Genomic DNA, 19,001 nt, shown 5'->3' with positions numbered 1-19,001 from the left:
CTGGAAGTGATAGAAGTCACCTTAATTTGCCTAAACTCCCTCCTTCGGATTCGAGACGATCTTATAACTTCTGAAAAATTACTATTTTGTTATTTTACTAATTGTTCCCTTATATGAATGCAGCAGTTGAATATGCGCAATATATATATGCATGTGCGCGAAATTGCACTGCCTCCAGGAATGTGGAAGTTGAATGTGATTGTTTGGAAATTTATAAAGATGGGACGTAGTAAGTGACAAGGCGATTTGCAGAATGAATGTTAGGATAAGTCCATGTAAGCTTTACCCATAGTTATTATGCTTTAGGTGCCAGATCGTCCTCTAGTAATCTTCGCAGGAAACTCGGTGCTCACATTTTTTCTCTACTCAAGCCGCTTAACTCCACTGAAAGACCGTCGTGCAGCTATATGAACGGGGAGCAGTGATGGCGTTGTGCTTCTTCGCGCAAAGTTTCGGGTTCGAGTCCTGGCCATCGTGAAGACCGCGTTCCGATAGAAGCGAGTCTAAAGACTCATGTGTGCTCATAGATTCGTGTTCACGTTTTCAACCATGTTTTCCACATTGTTGGTAGAAGCAAAAAAAATTAGACAGCACGTGAACCGATGAAAGTATTACTGCATAACAGAAATTAAGCTGTATTAGTGATACGTCAGTTATCTTTGTCAATCGGAGACGACATTGTTCGACCACTGGATACGCTAAGTTTGTGACTACATGCTTGTGTGTATCTGCTTATTCATGGTTTTGCACTCACAGTGAGTCAATTGGTGGTGCCACCCGCGTAGCACTCTATGTGTCTTCCTTCTGTTTGCGCGTTAACTCGCTGTAAAACACGTCCTAAAGAACAACGATTGACCATAATTAATCAAGAGACTGCAACGTTAAAGCTCCACGAATCAAACAATTGTAACGCGTTTGCCACGCTTGTAACGCGTTTATAGCTCGTCTAAGCCAGCCCACCGCTTTCATCTGCGATATCAGCGTACAATAGAACATCGACCGTCGACAATTTGGCTTGCACAGTTCTACTGCTAAGCGCGCCCTACGCTGCCGCGGCTGCTGATTCTGAATCTGTTATAAACTGACATGCCTACTTCCATTGGGACGCGCATTTAGCGCATTGTCGCTCTGGTTTTGGACGCGAGACAGCGCTGGGGCACAGACGTTTTTCTAACAGCCACTGTCCTACTTTAGACGACCCCTCGTATTCGTCGGAGCGCTCATTTCGCCAACGTTGTCAGAGCTGGTTTAGGGGTCTTCTCTCTCTTTCGTCTCGGGGATTCCGAGTTACATAGAAGGTAAAAAAGAAATGACAAGAAAAAAGAACCTAGCGCCATTGCAGGTCACGTTGAGGCCGATTATCTCGTGGCGCCCCGAATTGCGCTGTCGGGCGCAGCTGCACGTGTGTTGACGAGAGTAGACCAAGGACAACAACAAAAAAAAAAAAGAAAGTCGCATCATCATCTCTGCTGTTATTAGAGAGAAGTATACAGCGGAGGACGAGCATAAACCGTGTCTACTGTATCTGTAGAAGTGGCGCGGCCTTTTACGAGGAGGAGGAGGAGGAGAAGGAGGAGGTCGTGCGATTTGGTATACGAGAAAATAGAGAGCCGCCGGAGGCGTGATTACTGCGCCATGCCTGTGTGGAAAAAAAAAAAAAATCTGCCAGTTCCACGCCGTGAAAACCGTCGGACAGCCAAGCTGTAAGCGTGCGAGATCACGTGCATCATCATTTCGATTATCGTCGTAATCATCGTTTCCTTTTATTTCTTTATTCACTCCCCCTTCTGGTCACGTCACCTGCTTGACGCCTGCTGCTACTATACTACTACTACTACTACTACTACTACTACTACTACTACTACTACTACTACTACTACTACTACTACTACTACTACTACTACGACGAAGACGACGACGACGACGACGACGACGATGACACAGGGTAGACTATGACAGCACCACTGTAAAAACCTCGTCGCTGCATGCGAGTCTCTAGCGACGCTCTACGGAGGTGCCACTTTAAAATTGAAGCGCGCTGCGACGAAAGCTGATCAATTGCGAAATAATTACCGCGACGACGACGCAGTGAGACGCTGCGTGAACGTCTTTTGAGAAACGAAGCTTCTGGTCTTCCCTGGCTGACGAATGGCGCCCGTTTCCTCCATATACCTCTCTGATGAGGAGTTCGGGGTCCTTCATTAGCCGGGATCGACTGATGAGTGACGCGCGAAGTAATTCGCGGGAAGACATCGTCCTCGAGCTCATCTTCATCATAGTCGTATATGCGTAAACTATAGAGTTGCTTCGCTGACTCGTTCAGGCAGATTGCGAAGCGTATAATCTCCGGAGCCTTGTGCCTGTCGGCTTCCGGTAATGCAATGCGTTGCGCTTCTTCTCCGATGGGCTAACGAGAGACTGATTGGTTGTTTAAGCCAGAATAAGATTGGGTTTTAGGAGCGCACGTTCACCTCCGGCTCATATAATAGGGTTTCGAAATTGAACAATGGAGCCCGAGCTGCAGATGGGATTTTTAATCTCCTGATATGTGCTGAGAGAACGGACTGATTTTAGGGGATGCTGTAGGCCTGATTTGTGAGAGAGGTCTGGGCAGTGGTGATAATTTGGATACGACTATTAAAGGGAGAAAATTACCGACGAATGAACATTGGTTTAGTGAGGAGCGTTCGTGTGATCTCGAGTGCCAGTCGTTAATAACTACTTTGAATGGGCAGCGCAGCCTTTTATGTACAGGCACCGCATTTGCCCCGAGCTTCGAGTTAAAATTAATTAAATTTTGTGGTTTCATGGGCAGAAACTGCGATATATCACTCACTCACTCACTCACTCACTCACTCACTCACTCACTCACTCACTCACTCACTCACTCACTCACTCACTCACTCACTCACTCACTCACTCACTCACTCACTCACTCACTCACTCACTCACTCACTCACTCACTCACTCACTCACTCACTCCTCACTCACTCACTCACACACACACACACACACACACACACACACACACACACACACACACACACACACACACACACACACACACACACACACACACACACACACACACACACACACACACACACACACACACACACACACACACACACACACACACACACACACACACACACACACACCCACACACACACACACACTCACTCACTCACTCACTCACTCACTCACTCACTCACTCACTCACTCACTCACTCACTCACTCACTCACTCACTCACTCACTCACTCACTCACTCACTCACTCACTCACTCACTCACTCACTCACTCACTCACTCACTCACTCACTCACTCACTCACTCACTCACTCACTCACTCACCTTTTTTCCTCATCACCAGTTCTGCAATTCCCAGTAAAATGCAAGAACTGCTTTCGTAAAATATATTGTCCATGACGTCTTTTCGGGTTGTCATGTTGCCTGCTTATGCAGGTAACAGAAATATAGCCTTCACGATCTGTTTCCGTGGATCAGATGCAAGTTCATGCAACCATCACTGGGGTATGGATATGGACAGCACCTACAGGGTGATTCCACGTAAGATCGAACAAACGATGGCTGGTCGACCTCTTAAATTTATTTCAAAATTTTATATATTATTGCCTGATGAGTGGAAGGAAGAGATCCGCAATTCGTTTTGCCGCCAAAAATTTTTTCGAAGCACAGGAAATCAATAACGACGAAGAGGTGGAGTGGAGCGCTCATCCGCTCTGCTGTTTTGGCCAACTTTCGTTATGAATTGCACAGAATATATTAAAGTTAGGTAGCTGAAATTTATTTACCTAAATATATGCATGTTTTTGCTTCTGCTCAGGTATTTTTAGTTTTTATGTGTAGTATAGATGTTTTTATAAAAAACCTAAAAAATGGCCTAATTGGCAAAATTTTCTTTACTTTGAAGGTCTTTATCTCAAAAACGCCTCGTAGCAGAGCTACAAAAATTCCGCATTACGTTCTTCGCATGCTTGTCTACCAAACTGCCAAATCTTGTATTTATGTAGCTTTTCAGTAAAGAGATATGATCGGGCTAAGTTCACGAAAACACCGAACAATAAAAACTTCTGACGACAATTAAAAAAAAAACCCATTTTTAAAATTTCTTAATCTTTGTCCATTTATTCTCCTCCACATTAGCTTTCACAATCATTAAAAACATGTTGCATAATGTTGTTGCACTAATAGTTACGGCCCCTCCAATGAGACCCTTAGGCAAGGATGGGCAATTCCGACTTCTTGCCCACCAAGTGTATAAAATGCAGGCAGGATTGAATTTCTTTTTATTAAAAGGCCAGCAGGTACCTAAAAGGGTGTCGCCGGCACTGAAGACGTTAATTTTGAAAATATTTGGTCACTGCAGCGGCCACGAGCGCGGGGCTACCGATCAGGCGCGCGCGCACCCGAGATGCTCGTTGTAAGAGACGGCGCAGTGAGAGCTCGTTTTCGCGTCCTCAGACCGAATGAGTTCGAAACAGCAGCACCTCTCGGGTGACTTGAACGCACGTGCACCGGTAGTCGCAGTGATCTGGTTAATTGCGTCGATTTCTTTTTCAGGGGGCATAAGAATGTCATCGTTAAACTGTGCGTTCCGTGAAGATATTTCATTGCAGTGGTAGCAAAAGCACGCGTAGCAAAAGTAGTCCGTCTCACTGACAGTCACTGATCTTTCGGGCGTTAAACTTTCCTTCAAAGCATTTATGTCTAGGTCGGTAACTTTGCGAAATTTTGGCTTCTTTGCAATAATTAAAGGAGTACTGACACGATTTTGAGACATCGCAAAAGGGACATTTTTTGCTTCGTTGGTATGCAATGTCCACGCTGTCCACACACTGGAGTCGGAGAACACGTATAAAATATTTTAATTTGACTTTGGAGTTTTCGTCGCTGAGCATTTGCAAGCCAGCCACACTGCAAGGACATTATCCCGACGAGTCAAGACAGTTCCTCCAAGTTCGCGAGTTCTGCGTCCTGCATGCAGCCTAAATCGTAGAAATCACTATCAGGGTCACTGGACGACAATTAACTCATCGTTGCCTATTCCACCACGAGCAGATGACGGATTTCCCGCTAGTACGTCGCGAGTTTCTGTATCTCCGTGACGTCACACTGCTATGAAACGACACTGAGTAGCCACCCCCTCGATATCGAAACCGAAAGTGTCTTTTTAAGGTGGCGCTAATTAAATATATAGGATGCATTCCCAGGCACCACAATAATCGTTTTAGGTTTCTCGACACCAGTATTTTTATTTACAGCAACAATCCGAATTTTTTTAAAATTCGTGTCAGTACTCCTTTCAGCTTCTTGTGCTTCGAAAGGTAGTCTCCACAATAGACTCATTCAGAGCTATACTTTCTCGTCATGAGACGCACAGGAGGAGTAGAGTAAGAGCAAAGCACAAGAACTATCCGCGCCGAATGAAGTGTGAACAGTGCACCGAACGCGCGGCCAGTTCAGGCCGTCTGCTGCCGACATGTAATATAGGCAAGCGCATCCGGTTACCGATAGTTTCGCTTTTCTTTCCTTTGACAATCCATATTTTGCTTTGCCACTGGAGCGCCACGTTCATGCTTTCCACTGATCGCAACTGAGGCAGCGCAGTTTCTGTGGCAGCAGCGTGCGTGAAGCGAGCGCTCATAGCTCCCTTATAGAGTTTTCATCTTGCTTCCATCTCCGCCGTGTTATTAGCGCCTAGCTGAGATTCGAACAGAGGGCGGATAGAATAGCGAAGCTCCAGTGCACGTGCGTTCAAGTCACCCGAGAGGTGTTGCTGTTTCGAACTCAATCGGTCTGAGGACGCGAGAACGAGCTCTCACTGCGCCGTCTCTTACAACGAGCATCTCGGGTGCGCGCGCGCCTGCTCGGTAGCTCCGCGCTCGTGGCCGCTGCAGTGACCAAATAATTTCAAAATTAACGTCTTCAGTGCCGGCGACACCTTTTTCGGTACTGTTGGCCTTTTAATAAAAAGAAATTCAATCCTGCCTGCATTTTATACACTTGGTGGGCAAGAAGTCGTAATTGCCCATCCTTGCCTAAGGGTCTCATTGGAGGGGCCGTAACTATTAGTGCAACGACATTATGCAACATGTTTTTAATGATTGTGAAAGCTGATGTGGAGGAGAATAAGTGGACAAAGTTTAAGAAATTTAAAAAATGGGGTTTTTTTTTAATTGTCGTCAGAAGTTTCCATTGTTCGGTGTTTTCTTGAACTTAGCCCGATCATATCTCTTTACTGAAAAGCTATATAAATACAAGATTTGGCAGTTTGGTAGAAAAGCATGCGAAGAACGTAATGCGGAATTTTTGTAGCTCTGCTACGAGGCGTTTTTGAGAAAAAGACCTTCAAAGTAAAGAAAATGTTGCCAATTAGGCCATTTTTGAGGTTTTTTACAAAAACATCTATACTACACATAAAAACTAAAAATACCTGAGCAGAAGCAAAAACATGCGTATATTTGGTAAATAAATTTCAGCTACCTAACTTTAATATATTCTGTGCAATTCATAACGAAAGTTGGCCAAACCAGCAGAGCGGATGAGCGCTCAACTCCACCTCTTCGTCATTATTGATTTCCTGTGCTTCGAAAAAATTTTTGGCGGCAAAACAAATTGCGGATCTCTTCTTTCCACTCGTCAGGCAATAATATTTAAAATTGTGAAATAAATTTGAGAGGTCGACCAGCCATCGTTTGTTCGATCTTACGTGGAATCACCCTACATATTTTTTAGCATGCTTCGTTCACAACCGGCCGATCCCGGCGATAGCGTGCGCAGTCGGAGTGGCACTAGGAACACTGGCGATGCTCGAGAAGGGATAGCATTGGAATAGACGAGTTAGATTATTCCAATATAGCTGAAACTGTTCGTGAGGGATAATACATGCGTTTGTTTCTTGTTTTGCAGGCTAGCCGCCGATTGTTCGAGCGGGGATAACCTGCGCAAGAAGGATGCCTGGGAGTCGCCGCTGTTCCTCCTGACGACACCTGTAGTGTCCCACAGCAGCCGCAGCCATGCGCCGCAACACGCGGCGTATGCTGAAGCTGGCGCTGACGGCGCTGGCGTTGGTGTTGTGCACCACGCTGCTGTTCCGCACTCTAGCAGGCAGCGGGAACCAGGTGTTGGACTATGTGCCTGGCGGTGCCTCCTTCCTGCCCAGGGCCCCGCGGGAACCCAACGCCGGCGGCGAGGTCAGAGCCTTTCTCAGCCTCGGGGCCTTGCATTTCTGACGTGTGATGGAGCGCTGTGTGCTCTGTCTTATTCGTGGAGTTACATACACAAACTTCTAAGGGCCGAATTCACAAAGCTTCTATTTTATAAGTGCGTTTTCCTGTTGGTCAGCCAGCTTCGCTACTGATACGTGCCGCATCGTGATTGGCGGAAGTATCCTCTTGCGATATTTAGCGTAAGAAGTTATTGTGAATAAGGGCCTAGATGTTCTTCAAGCATTGGAAAAGACGTGTTGTAGTTAACGCAATATGATGAACATTTCAATGTACAGGCTCGGATATTAAAACTCGTGCGCTATTCCCATCGTTCCCGTGGCACAGCTTAGCGATCTCTTTAGCAGTTATCGCTAGAAACCACGTTATCTCAACATGTCCGCGTAATTCAGTGAAGGCCTTATAATGGCCTGTGTCAGCCTATCAGCAGCGAGAGCCAACTGCGCGTTCTGAAGAATGAGGTGAGCTGGTCCGTTGTGCTCTGGCTGCTAATCCTTCGCGATTAACTTCTGTTCGGTCGGCGTCGTTCGGAGAGCGATAATATAGGCGGACACTGGCGGAGTTCCGATTCTAATCCTTAATTGTGATTGGCTGACGCGACTTGAAGCTTTCGCTGCACGGCACAGAGTTCGCATTCTGTAGAAATCAACGTCCATTAATGTCACCTTTCGTTACCGGGCCGGACACCGCCATTCTGCCTTTATCGTCATGGGGGCCATGTTCTGATGCGATCACTTTCGGCGACAGTGTCGCTTAACGTGACGTGAAATCTCGTGTGTCCAATGAGTGAAGCGGCTACTGGCCCGCCTTTCGTAAACCGGCCAATCCGCGCTCACCGAAAGCGACATTTCGGCAATGTCTCCAAAAGTGATCGTCTCTGAATACGGCCCATGATTTGCCACTGGACGAGTGAACGTGCCCGTGGAGTGCGTGTTGCCGCGCTTCACGTGTTTTGTGAATTACATTCGGGCAGCCTATGGGAGCGTGTTTTTGTGCTCTCGCTCTTCTTTTCTGACTGCCTCTTTCATGAGCCACGGAACGCGAAAGTTAAGTAAAGTGAACATGGCGTAGCAGCCGTTCACGACACAGCGGCACAACTGCGTGATGGATGTATGTTTGCTCGGCTGTTTAGCATCGCCATTTTTCATGGCTAACGGTCTATGAAATCTGCGGCACTTTCGCTTTTGTATCGTTTAACATAAACACACACACGCACACTGTCGCTCATGACCGGACAGAGTCAGTGAGTCGTACTGGTGCAACACTTCGTATAGTAAAGCTTTCGTTTGGGCTAGTTGGTGCATTCTTTAACACATAACTGGGTTGCGCGAAAAAACACTGTCGAAGAAGGGTAGTACACAGGATTTGCGCCCGTCCTGTGTACTACCCTTCTTCGTCCGTCTTTTTTTGCGCAACCCAATTATATGACTTCGTATAGGTCTGCGATATTGGCACCAAAACTGGAAGAATAACTTTTGCTTACTGTTCTATCAGAAGGTAATGAAGCAATTCACGGGCTTGTCCCCGCAGTGAAATAACCGCGAGGCGTTTCTCTATGATGCGGCACGTTTTGTAACAAATGGCTTTGCGCCTATATATATGGTCGTTCCTTCATCGCAGCGGAATGTAATTGTTGGGGCTCAGGCTCGGTGAAACTGCTTTTCTTGCCTCGAAGAACGCGTCTAGAACGAGTGAACGATGCACAGAGGAGACTTATGACACCGCAAGGAGGGTGCAGTGTGGAGTACTAGAAACCAAGGTTACGCGGCGCCATCCTGCACTGCCATTGCGAGGCTGCGAAGAGAACGTGTCCGTGTTTGTGGAAGACGGACCAACGGAGCACTGCTGAGAAAAAGAAATATACATAGAAAATAAATTAGAGGGTACATACTTGAAGCACTTTACTTTGTTTAGTTCCGAAAGTATGCTTTGTTTTTAACACGAAAGTGTTTTATGCCGGAGTCCACCAAGACTTCAGTGACGTATTTCCGTCACGGAAATGACGTCGAAAAAATATACACGATCAGATGGCAAAGAAAAAAAGTTCCATCAACGGGCATCGAACCCACGACCGCGCGGTCAGCAACAACAAATGCCTGGCACGCTATCCACTGCGCCACGGTCACAGACTGCAGAAGCTTTACAAACGCACCTTTTATATCTACCATTCTCCCGGTCGGCGGGGCGGTGTTGCCCTCTGGGAGCGGTAAGGTAAAGTGATTCGTCATTACTGTGGCCTCCGCGACTAGCACCTGCAACGCGTTACACGTCCGTCCCATTAGGCACGTTTTCAATAGAAGTTCAAGTTTGTCAATGAATTAACACACCGCGAGGTGGTGACCATAGCGCTATCGTCGTAAAAGCGTCGGCCTCGCTCATATCATCACGCTAATCCAAACCAAAAATAGCTCTGCGACGCGCGCCTGTCTCACCTGGCGCGTTCCCCGCTCACGCGCTCGCCGCGAGAAAAATCGCGGCCGGGCTACCGGGGCGGCACGACGCGCTTTGCGTTTCCATCTAGTCCGGCCGTGGTGTTCAATCACATTCTAACATGCCGCGGGATGGCGACCAAGTTCTGCGTCCAATATGCGACGCTCTTTTGTCTATCACACATCGTTCTCTGATTACGCTTTCACCGTTAACAACTACAGCTACCACAAGGGTTTGTTTAATCACTTAGCATGGACGTTAGTCGTCGGGATGGAGATGTACCAACATCCATCAAAGTGGGTATATCCACGTTAAACGGTGCTATAGCTGCCAGACATCAATATACATTGTTCAAACTTTCTTATATGAATGTACAGTAAACATTCAGTTACTTCTGTAAGGGCAGGCTTTACTTTCGTGTTATTCCGATGCCTATGACGGAGGGATAAACCATGTTTTTTTTTTCTTTGCCTTTTGCTGCGCTCGATCCACGAAAAACGGTAATGATTAGGCTAAAGCCGTATAAGGGCTTTTGTTAGGTACGGAAGCGTGCAGCCGACCAATCTGTTGTTCTATCCGAGCATTTATATATATATATTGTCACGTGGTCGTGACGTCGACGAAGACAGCAGTCGGCGTTTGCAGAATTAAACTGTTTATTTGGCCGAACTTGTGGCCGGGAAAATGAGAACTAGAACTACAGCAATACACGCTGTACAATGATAGCGGCGAACAGGGCGTCGTCCGTCGATCAACTGACAAGCGGTCAAGTGCGTCGGTTTTTTATACAGGTGCTATCGAACTTTCCAGCGATATCGCTGGTGGCGGCGTTATCTCTCGATAAAGCTGGAACATTCGCGTGCTGCGCGAAATCTTAACAAAACGATCTACTACAATCGAGAAGTCTCTCGAACACTGCTTCGCGGGCAGCCTCGAGCGTTGATAACCGCCCTTGCTGGTCAAACCCAAAAAACATCAAAATAGGACAAGAAGTGGGCGTGGCATTGCCCCCCTCTGAAAAAGCATCGTCCCGATGCTTGTGACAGAACAAAGAACAGAAAAAAACACAAGTGCATACATAAGTAAATTACAATAACAAAGGTAAAAGTAGAGTCCCCAGATTCGCTAACGTGCAAAAAACGGCTTAAGACGCACGACATGGACGACTTCAGGTCGTGCGCGGCGTCGCTGGGAGTTCGTAATGCCGTCCGGGATGACCTCGTAGTCAAGTGCGCCGAGACGTCGAAGAACCTTGTAGGGTCCGAAGTATCGCCGAAGGAGTTTTTCGCTAAGGCCACGTCGGCGTATCGGCGTCCAGACCCAGACGCGGTCGCCGGGCTGGTATTCCACGAAGCGTCGTCGCAGATTGTAGCGACGGCTATCGGTGTGCTGCTGGGTCTTGATGCGCAGGCGGGCGAGCTGTCGAGCTTCCTCGGCACGTTGTAAGTAAGCGGCGGCGTCGAGGTTTTCTTCGTCGGTGACATTCGGTAGCATGGCGTCCAATGTCGTCGCCGGGCTCCTTCCGTAGACCAACTTGTACGGCGTCATCTGCGTCGTTTCTTGGACGGCCGTGTTGTAAGCGAAGGTCACGTACGGAAGGACGGCGTCCCACGTCTTGTGCTCAACGTCGACGTACATGGCCAGCATGTCGGCGATGGTCTTATTTAGACGCTCGGTGAGGCCATTGGTCTGCGGGTGGTAGGCGGTGGTGCGGCGGTGGCTCGTCTCGCTGTATTTTAAGATCGCCTGAGTTAGGTCCGCAGTAAAGGCGGTACCTCTGTCTGTGATGAGGACCTCTGGGGCGCCATGACGCAAGATGATGTTCTCCACGAAGAACTTGGCTACCTCGGCGGCACTGCCTTTGGGCAAAGCCTTTGTCTCGGCGTAGCGGGTGAGGTAGTCAGTTGCTACGACGATCCACTTGTTGCCGAAAGTCGACGTCGGGAACGGCCCCAGTAGGTCCATCCCGATTTGCTGGAACGGCCGGTGAGGTGGTTCGATTGGCTGCAGAAGTCCCGCTGGCCTAGTCGGCGGTGTCTTCCGTCGCTGGCAATCTCGGCAAGTCTTAACGTAGTGGGCGACGTCGGCAGGAAGGCGTGGCCAGTAGTATTTTTCCTGTATCCTTGCGAGCGTGCGGGAAAAGCCGAGGTGGCCAGCCGTCGGGTCGTCGTGCAGGGCCTGCAGAACCTCTGGTCGCAGTGCCGAAGGTACAACGATGAGGTAGTCGGCCCGGGCCGGAGAGAAGTTCTTCTTTACGAGGACGTCGTTTTTCAAGAGAAATGACGCCAATCCCCTCCTGAATACTTTTGGAACAACGGCAGTCCTGCCCTTGAGGTATTCCACAAGGCCCCTGAGTTCCGGGTCGGCTTGCTGTCGTTCAGCGAAGTCGTCGGCACTTATGGTTCCCAAGAAGCAGTCATCATCGTGGTCGTCCTGCGGCGGTGCGTCGACGGGGGCACGAGACAAGCAGTCGGCGTCGGAGTGTTTTCTTCCGGACTTGTAAACGACGGTAATGTCGAATTCTTGAAGTCTTAGGCTCCACCGTGCGAGGCGACCTGAAGGATCCTTCAAGTTGGCTAGCCAACACAAGGCGTGGTGGTCGCTCACAACTTTGAAGGGCCGGCCGTAGATGTAGGGGCGAAACTTTGATGTAGCCCAGATGATGGCCAGACACTCCTTTTCTGTTGTGGAATAGTTGAATTCTGCCTTTGATAGCGACCGGCTAGCATAACTGATGACCCTTTCCAATCCGTCGGTCTTCTGCACAAGGACGGCGCCGAGTCCTACGCTGCTTGCGTCGGTGTGGATTTCCGTATCGGCGTGCTCGTCGAAATGCGCAAGTATCGGAGGCGTCTGCAGGCGTCGTTTCAATTCTTGAAATGCCTGAACTTGCGACGTTTCCCACCTGAATTCGACGTCGGCCTTCGTGAGTTGCGTCAGTGGCTCGGCGATCCGTGAAAATTCCTTGACGAAACGTCTGTAATAGGCGCACAAGCCGAGAAAACGTCGTACGGCCTTTTTGTCGGTGGGCGTCGGGAAGTCAGCGATGGCAGCTGTTTTCCGCGGGTCCGGGCGAACACCATCCTTGCTGATCACATGACCCAAGAACAAGAGCTCCTCGTACGCGAAGCGGCACTTTTCAGGCTTCAAGGTGAGTCCGGAGGTCTTGATTGCTTGAAGTACAGCTTCAAGGCGCCGAAGGTGTTCGTCGAAGTTTGAGGAAAACACTACGACGTCGTCCAAGTACACGAGGCACGTCTGCCACTTCAAGCCGGCCAGTACTGTATCCATAACCCGTTGAAAAGTCGCAGGTGCCGAGCAAAGACCAAAAGGCATGACCTTGAACTCAAACAGGCCGTCTGGCGTTATAAAGGCAGTCTTTTCTCGGTCTCTCTCGTCGACTTCTATTTGCCAGTAACCGGTCTTGAGGTCCATGGACGAAAAGTACTTTGCGTTGTGTAATCGATCCAGGGTGTCGTCTATCCGGGGAAGGGGATACACGTCCTTCTTCGTGACTTTGTTCAGGCGACGATAATCGACGCAAAATCGAAGAGTCCCATCCTTCTTCTTCACTAGCACCACGGGGGATGCCCACGGACTCTTCGACGGCTGGATGATGTCGTCGCATAGCATTTCGTCGACCTGTTTCTTCACGGCCTCCCGTTCCCGCGTCGAAACCCGGTAGGGACTCTGACGGAGTGGTCGAGCATTTTCTTCTGTTATAATGCGGTGCTTAGCAAGGGGCGTTTGTCGGACCCGCGATGACGACGAGAAACAGTCCTTGTATTGCAGGAGCAGGGTTTTGAGCTTATCTTGCTTGACCTTCGGAAGGCTCGGGTTGACGTCAAAATCCCGTTCGGGACCTCTATTCGTCGAAGCAGGTTCGACAGCATCGAAGAGGGCAAAAGCATCGCTGGCGGCTACACATTCGTCGATGTAGGCAACCGTCGTACCCATGTTGAGGTGCCTATATTCGTGGCTGAAGTTTGTCAGCAGTACCTTTGCTTTACCGTCATGCAGCTCGGCGATACCTCTTGCGACGCAAATTTGACGATTCAGGAGTAGTTGCTGATCGCCGTCGATTACGCATTCAAGGTTCGCAGGTTTTTCGGTGCCGACGGAAATAATGACGCTGGAGCGTGGCGGAACGGTCACCTGCTCTTCTATCACATTCAGTGCATGGTTCCCTGGCGTCGCGTGGGGCGGGAGCGCTTTGTCTGAGGTTAGTGTTATCGACTCAGACCTCAGGTCGATAACGGCGCCGTGGTCACTTAGGAAGTCCATTCCGAGTATCACATCCCTGGAGCAGTTTTGTAGAATTACAAAGCTCGCAGGATAAGTGCGGTTATTGATGGTGACTCTCGCCGTGCAGGCACCAATCGGGGTTATCAGGTGGCCTCCAGCTGTCCGGATTTCTGGTCCACTCCAAGCGGTCTTTACTTTCTTCAGCTTGGTGGCGAATGGCCCACTGACGACGGAATAGTCGGCTCCGGTGTCGACGAGAGCTGTGACGCTGTGGCCGTCGATAAGAACATCGAGGTCGCTTGTTCGTCGTCTTGCGTTGCGGTTAGGTCGTGGCGTCGGATCACGGCTTCGTCGATTTGTCCCGCTGTTTCGACGTTGCGTCGTCAGGTTTTCTTCGGGCCACGAAGTTTCGTCGTGAGGTCTCGGTCCGGTTTGCATCGTGTTCTGAAGGTCTCGTCGCGTTGTCGTCGTCGGCGGCCGCGGAGGATCTTCGGCAGTTCGTCGTACAGCTACCGCACCTCCATCGGTTGCTGCCCTTAGTTTCCCGGATACGGGCTAGGCGACCGGCCCCGGTTTGGGCCAGTGTACTGCCGGCGGTGCGGTGACATGTAGCGGCCGGGCGACGGCGAGCGGGAAGGTCGTCGTTCTTCCCAATGTGTTCCGGTGAGGTAGTCGTGGATGTCGCGAGGCCGTTCGCCTGGCTGCGGGCGCGGCGCGTTGACGGCGAATCCGCGTAGCCCCATCTGTCGATACTGGCATCGGCGGTATGTGTGGCCGGCTTCCCTGCAGTGATAGCAGAGCGGTCGGTTGTCAGGGGCACGCCAAACGTCGGTCTTTCGGGGGGCGCAGCGTTGTCCTGTCGGCGGGCGGTATGGCGTCGGTGGTGGTGGCGGCGGTGCCTGGCGGCGGAACTGCTGCGGCGGCGCGGCGTCTTGACGTGAGCGAGGAGGGGGGGCGTTGCGTCGGGCTGCAGCAGCATAGCTCATGGCTTCCGGCTGAGCCTGCGGTGCTTCGGGAATTCCAAGCGATTGCCGGACTTCCTCGCGGACAACGTCGGCGATTGAATCCACTTGATGCTGCGGCGAAGGTAACAGTTTGCGCAGCTCCTCCCGCACAATCGCTCTGATGGTGTCATGCAGGTCATCAGACTGCAGCGCCTGAACCCCCCCGTAGGTCGTCGTAGGAATGCGGCGGTTGTACTGCCTAGTGCGGATTTCTAGTGCCTTTTCGATTGTGGTGGCCTCCGAAAGGAATTCCGAGACAGTCTTCGGCGGGTTGCGCACAAGTCCGGCGAAGAGTTCTTCCTTCACTCCCCGCATAAGGAAGCGAACTTTCTTTTCTTCGGACATGGCTGGATCGGCATGGCGGAATAGGCGAGTCATTTCTTCGGTGTACAGTCCGAGGTTCTCATTGGGGAGCTGTACACGGGTCTCGAGAAGGGTTTCAGCCCTTTCTTTCCGGATGACGCTCGTGAAGGTGTTGAGAAATCCGGTGCGGAAGAGGTCCCATGATGTTAGCGTGGACTCTCGATTCTCGAACCAGGTCCTTGCGCCATCTTCAAGGGCGAAGTAGACATGGCGTAGCTTTTCGTCGCAGTCCCAGTTGTTGAACGTGGAGACCCGGTCGTATGCCTCCAGCCAGCTCTCTGGATCCTCGCATGGTGATCCGCGGAATGTCGGCGGCTCCCTCGGTTGATGCATGACGACCGTTGCAGGCGCCACAGCGGCTGTCATTGTGGCTGTTGTCTTCTTCGTTGTGATCCTGGTCTTGTCCGGTAGGGGTCCGTATTGTGGGGGTAGTCCTTCCAGTCTGCGGCTGGCTCGACTGCCGCTGATGGTGTCGGTGTCTTCGCGACGTGGGCTGGGTTCACGGTTTGGCGGGGGCGTCCGGATCATGGAAGAAGCAGCACCTCCACCAGATGTCACGTGGTCGTGACGTCGACGAAGACAGCAGTCGGCGTTTGCAGAATTAAACTGTTTATTTGGCCGAACTTGTGGCCGGGAAAATGAGAACTAGAACTACAGCAATACACGCTGTACAATGATAGCGGCGAACAGGGCGTCGTCCGTCGATCAACTGACAAGCGGTCAAGTGCGTCGGTTTTTTATACAGGTGCTATCGAACTTTCCAGCGATATCGCTGGTGGCGGCGTTATCTCTCGATAAAGCTGGAACATTCGCGTGCTGCGCGAAATCTTAACAAAACGATCTACTACAATCGAGAAGTCTCTCGAACACTGCTTCGCGGGCAGCCTCGAGCGTTGATAACCGCCCTTGCTGGTCAAACCCAAAAAACATCAAAATAGGACAAGAAGTGGGCGTGGCAATATATATATATATATATATATATATATATATATATATATATATATATATATATATATATATATAGTAGGAAATATATATATATATTATATATATAAATATATATATATAGTAGGAAAGCTTGGCTCTAATGAATATTCTGGAGAAATTAGTGCTTTCAGCGAAATTTCAGAGAAAGCCTTGGAAAGACTGCTACGCAGCCGAAGCAACATGCGCGTATACATTCAAAAAGGCTATAAGCGAGCACCGACGACTCTAAATGGTGCGTTACTTTCCGCAGCTTTTGCACGCATTGCCACTTATCCTCGCGATGGAAGAAGTTTTCCAGTGCATGACGTTTCTCCGAGTATGAAAAACATCAAAGACACCGCGCGCGCACTTAACCGCGTGCCCAGTATGCCGTATATAGGCGGCGGCATCCTTTGACGCTGCATTTCGAACTAACAAAAATTGTAGACTGGCGCTACCCCGACAAGGGCCCTAATGAATCCACATGTGCTGTTGTGACGAGGAAGATATATCTTCGACAGAGTTTATTGTTGTTCTTGAGTACACGCTGTCAGTCGGAACGCACTTTCTGGGTAATCCCTATGATACATCGCGCTATTGGGTGATGGAAAATGTATGCGCATGAAAACATTGGGTCGTTTGATAAGCGATTTTTGAGCAGTTTGTGGAAAAAGAATTTCGATTAACTTCGAAATCCTTAGGTCATGATATGGCGGATCGCCGTCGTCTTTTATGCGGCAAGCTTTAGGACGTCGTGTATGCATAATTTAACCTAATTTTAGAAGATGCCTTTGAAATGTGGCACTCGAATAACCTGCAGCTGTGTCCGGTTTGGTGCAGTCCGAAACTTGCCTTATAGAAGGCCGATGCACATAGGCGCAATGTAGATAGTGACATTAAGAAAAAAGTATATTGCTGAGGTGTAACTTCCCGAATCTGCATGCGCAGAGGGTAATGAGGAGCACCATGATGGATGGATCGAAATTGTTTTGAGTAACTGGTGTTATTTAATGTGCGCCTATGCACAAGCGTTCTTGCTTTGCGTCTTCATTGTAATGTGGCCGCCGCGGCTGGGAATGCCGAACTTGAAGTTAACGCTTCTTCGTTTGTGATTATTACCGTGTAGGTGACTGTACAGTGTTCTGCAGTTACGGATGTAGAAATACACGTGGGTGAGAGATATAAAGATAGAGACGGAGTGAGTGAGTGAGTGAGTGAGTGAGTGAGTGAGTGAGTGAGTGAGTGAGTGAGTGAGTGAGTGAGTGAGTGAGTGAGTGAGTGAGTGAGTGAGTGAGTGAATGAGTGAGTTAGGAACGTCGTTCCACAATCGACGCTTTTAACGGATGCTATGTCGAACACGTGACGACTCCCGTTCATCACAAGTGGCATTCGCAATCTTCACATTTGAATCTTTTTCGTCTAGATGTGTTCTTTAGCATAAGATAATGCAGCACCTTTCAAAGGAACGTTGCAAGACCACTTTGAGGAACATAGCATAATTTTCTCCTCCTGAACATTAAAAAAAAGAAAACCTTTTCTTAGCGCACTTGCGTTAGTTGCGAAAGTGCTTACGTTGTTCTTAAGTGAACAGCGTGGCGTATAGCGCTTGATAAGTGAAAAATCGCATTGTACTTGTCGTATACATGTAGATGCACTGGCAAAGAAAAAACACAAGCAGCGCAAAATGCCCATGTCCTGGCAACTATTCGCCACCACGCTAACAGTCAACAGAACTAACGCGAATGACCAACGGTGTTATTTACGGCGGTGGTGCCGTTGGCCGGCGCAACAGCTCACCAGCTGTTGAGCTTCTCGGAGCTCACAGCTACGTCGTGGGAACTTTGTGCTAGCTTTGCGGTGCGACAGCCGGTCAGCGCTATACTATTCGGACGGCTTGGCCGAGCGACCGAGGGAAACGTTGATGACGACGTCGGTGACATTTCCACGCCGCGCCAGCTGCATTGCTACTGTATTCTGCTTTTGCTCTGCGTCGCGTCGCCGTATCGCTCCAGCCAGACCAGCCGTCGCGACGTGGTGTCCGAGTGCGCGCTCATTATATACGTCGAGTGGACGTCAGGGCGCCGACCTTTTGTTCTTTTTATTTCCCCGGCCTGCGTCGTCATCGATTCGGGACTCACGGCCTCCCTTCTTTCTACGTAATGCGACGAGAACCATTGCGATGACAGATGCGCGGATTGGGATGTGCGGCGCGGTGCGAACGTTCCTCCTAATGGTGGAGACATCGGGGGACTACTCCGCTGCATGTGTAAAGGACATCGACTGGTCCTTTTAGCCGTCGTGAGAGGAGATGGCGCCGATACTTTGACGTACCCGCGATCTTTGGCTTTAAAGCTCATTCACCAGCTGCCTCTAGCACCGGTCGCCCGACCATTTGCGACTAGCGATCAGAAAGCAACTGTACGCGAGCGATGTTCCTATCTGCGTGGGACCTATACCCGTCGTCACACAGAATTCACGTCTGCCCGCATTGCCGGTGCCCAGTAAAATAAGCTGACGTCCTGTTCCTGCACATTTGATTGGTTAAGAGATTTGCGACTGCAGTCGTGCGACTGAAGACTGAACAGCGAGCGACTGAGCCAAAGCAGGCGCATTGCGACCAAAGCGTCCATTCGTGACCGTTTGCGACCGGTCGCTGTGCAACTAACTTGGTCGCGCGACCAGTGCTAGGCGCAGGTGTGAACGAGCCTTTACGGATACGTCCAAGTCTGTGGCAGGAAGGCC

General features: G+C 49.8%; 1 protein-coding gene across 2 annotated transcripts in view; it reads left to right on the top strand.

Annotated features, from left to right (window-relative positions):
* Window positions 1-19,001, top strand: part of LOC119383042 (putative polypeptide N-acetylgalactosaminyltransferase 10) — a 143,996-nt gene that overhangs the window by 23,251 nt on the left and 101,744 nt on the right. For both annotated transcript variants that reach the window (XM_037651020.2, XM_037651021.2), the window contains exon 2: window positions 6,935-7,218. In XM_037651020.2, the coding sequence (XP_037506948.1) occupies window positions 7,042-7,218 (177 nt within the window). In that variant the 5' untranslated portion in view covers window positions 6,935-7,041. The remainder of the gene's footprint in view (window positions 1-6,934; window positions 7,219-19,001) is intronic.

The sequence above is a fragment of the Rhipicephalus sanguineus genome, chromosome 2 (genome assembly GCF_013339695.2).
Source record: "Rhipicephalus sanguineus isolate Rsan-2018 chromosome 2, BIME_Rsan_1.4, whole genome shotgun sequence".
NCBI classification, from domain to species: domain Eukaryota; kingdom Metazoa; phylum Arthropoda; class Arachnida; order Ixodida; family Ixodidae; genus Rhipicephalus; species Rhipicephalus sanguineus.
This window is presented reverse-complemented; position numbering and strand designations above follow the sequence as displayed.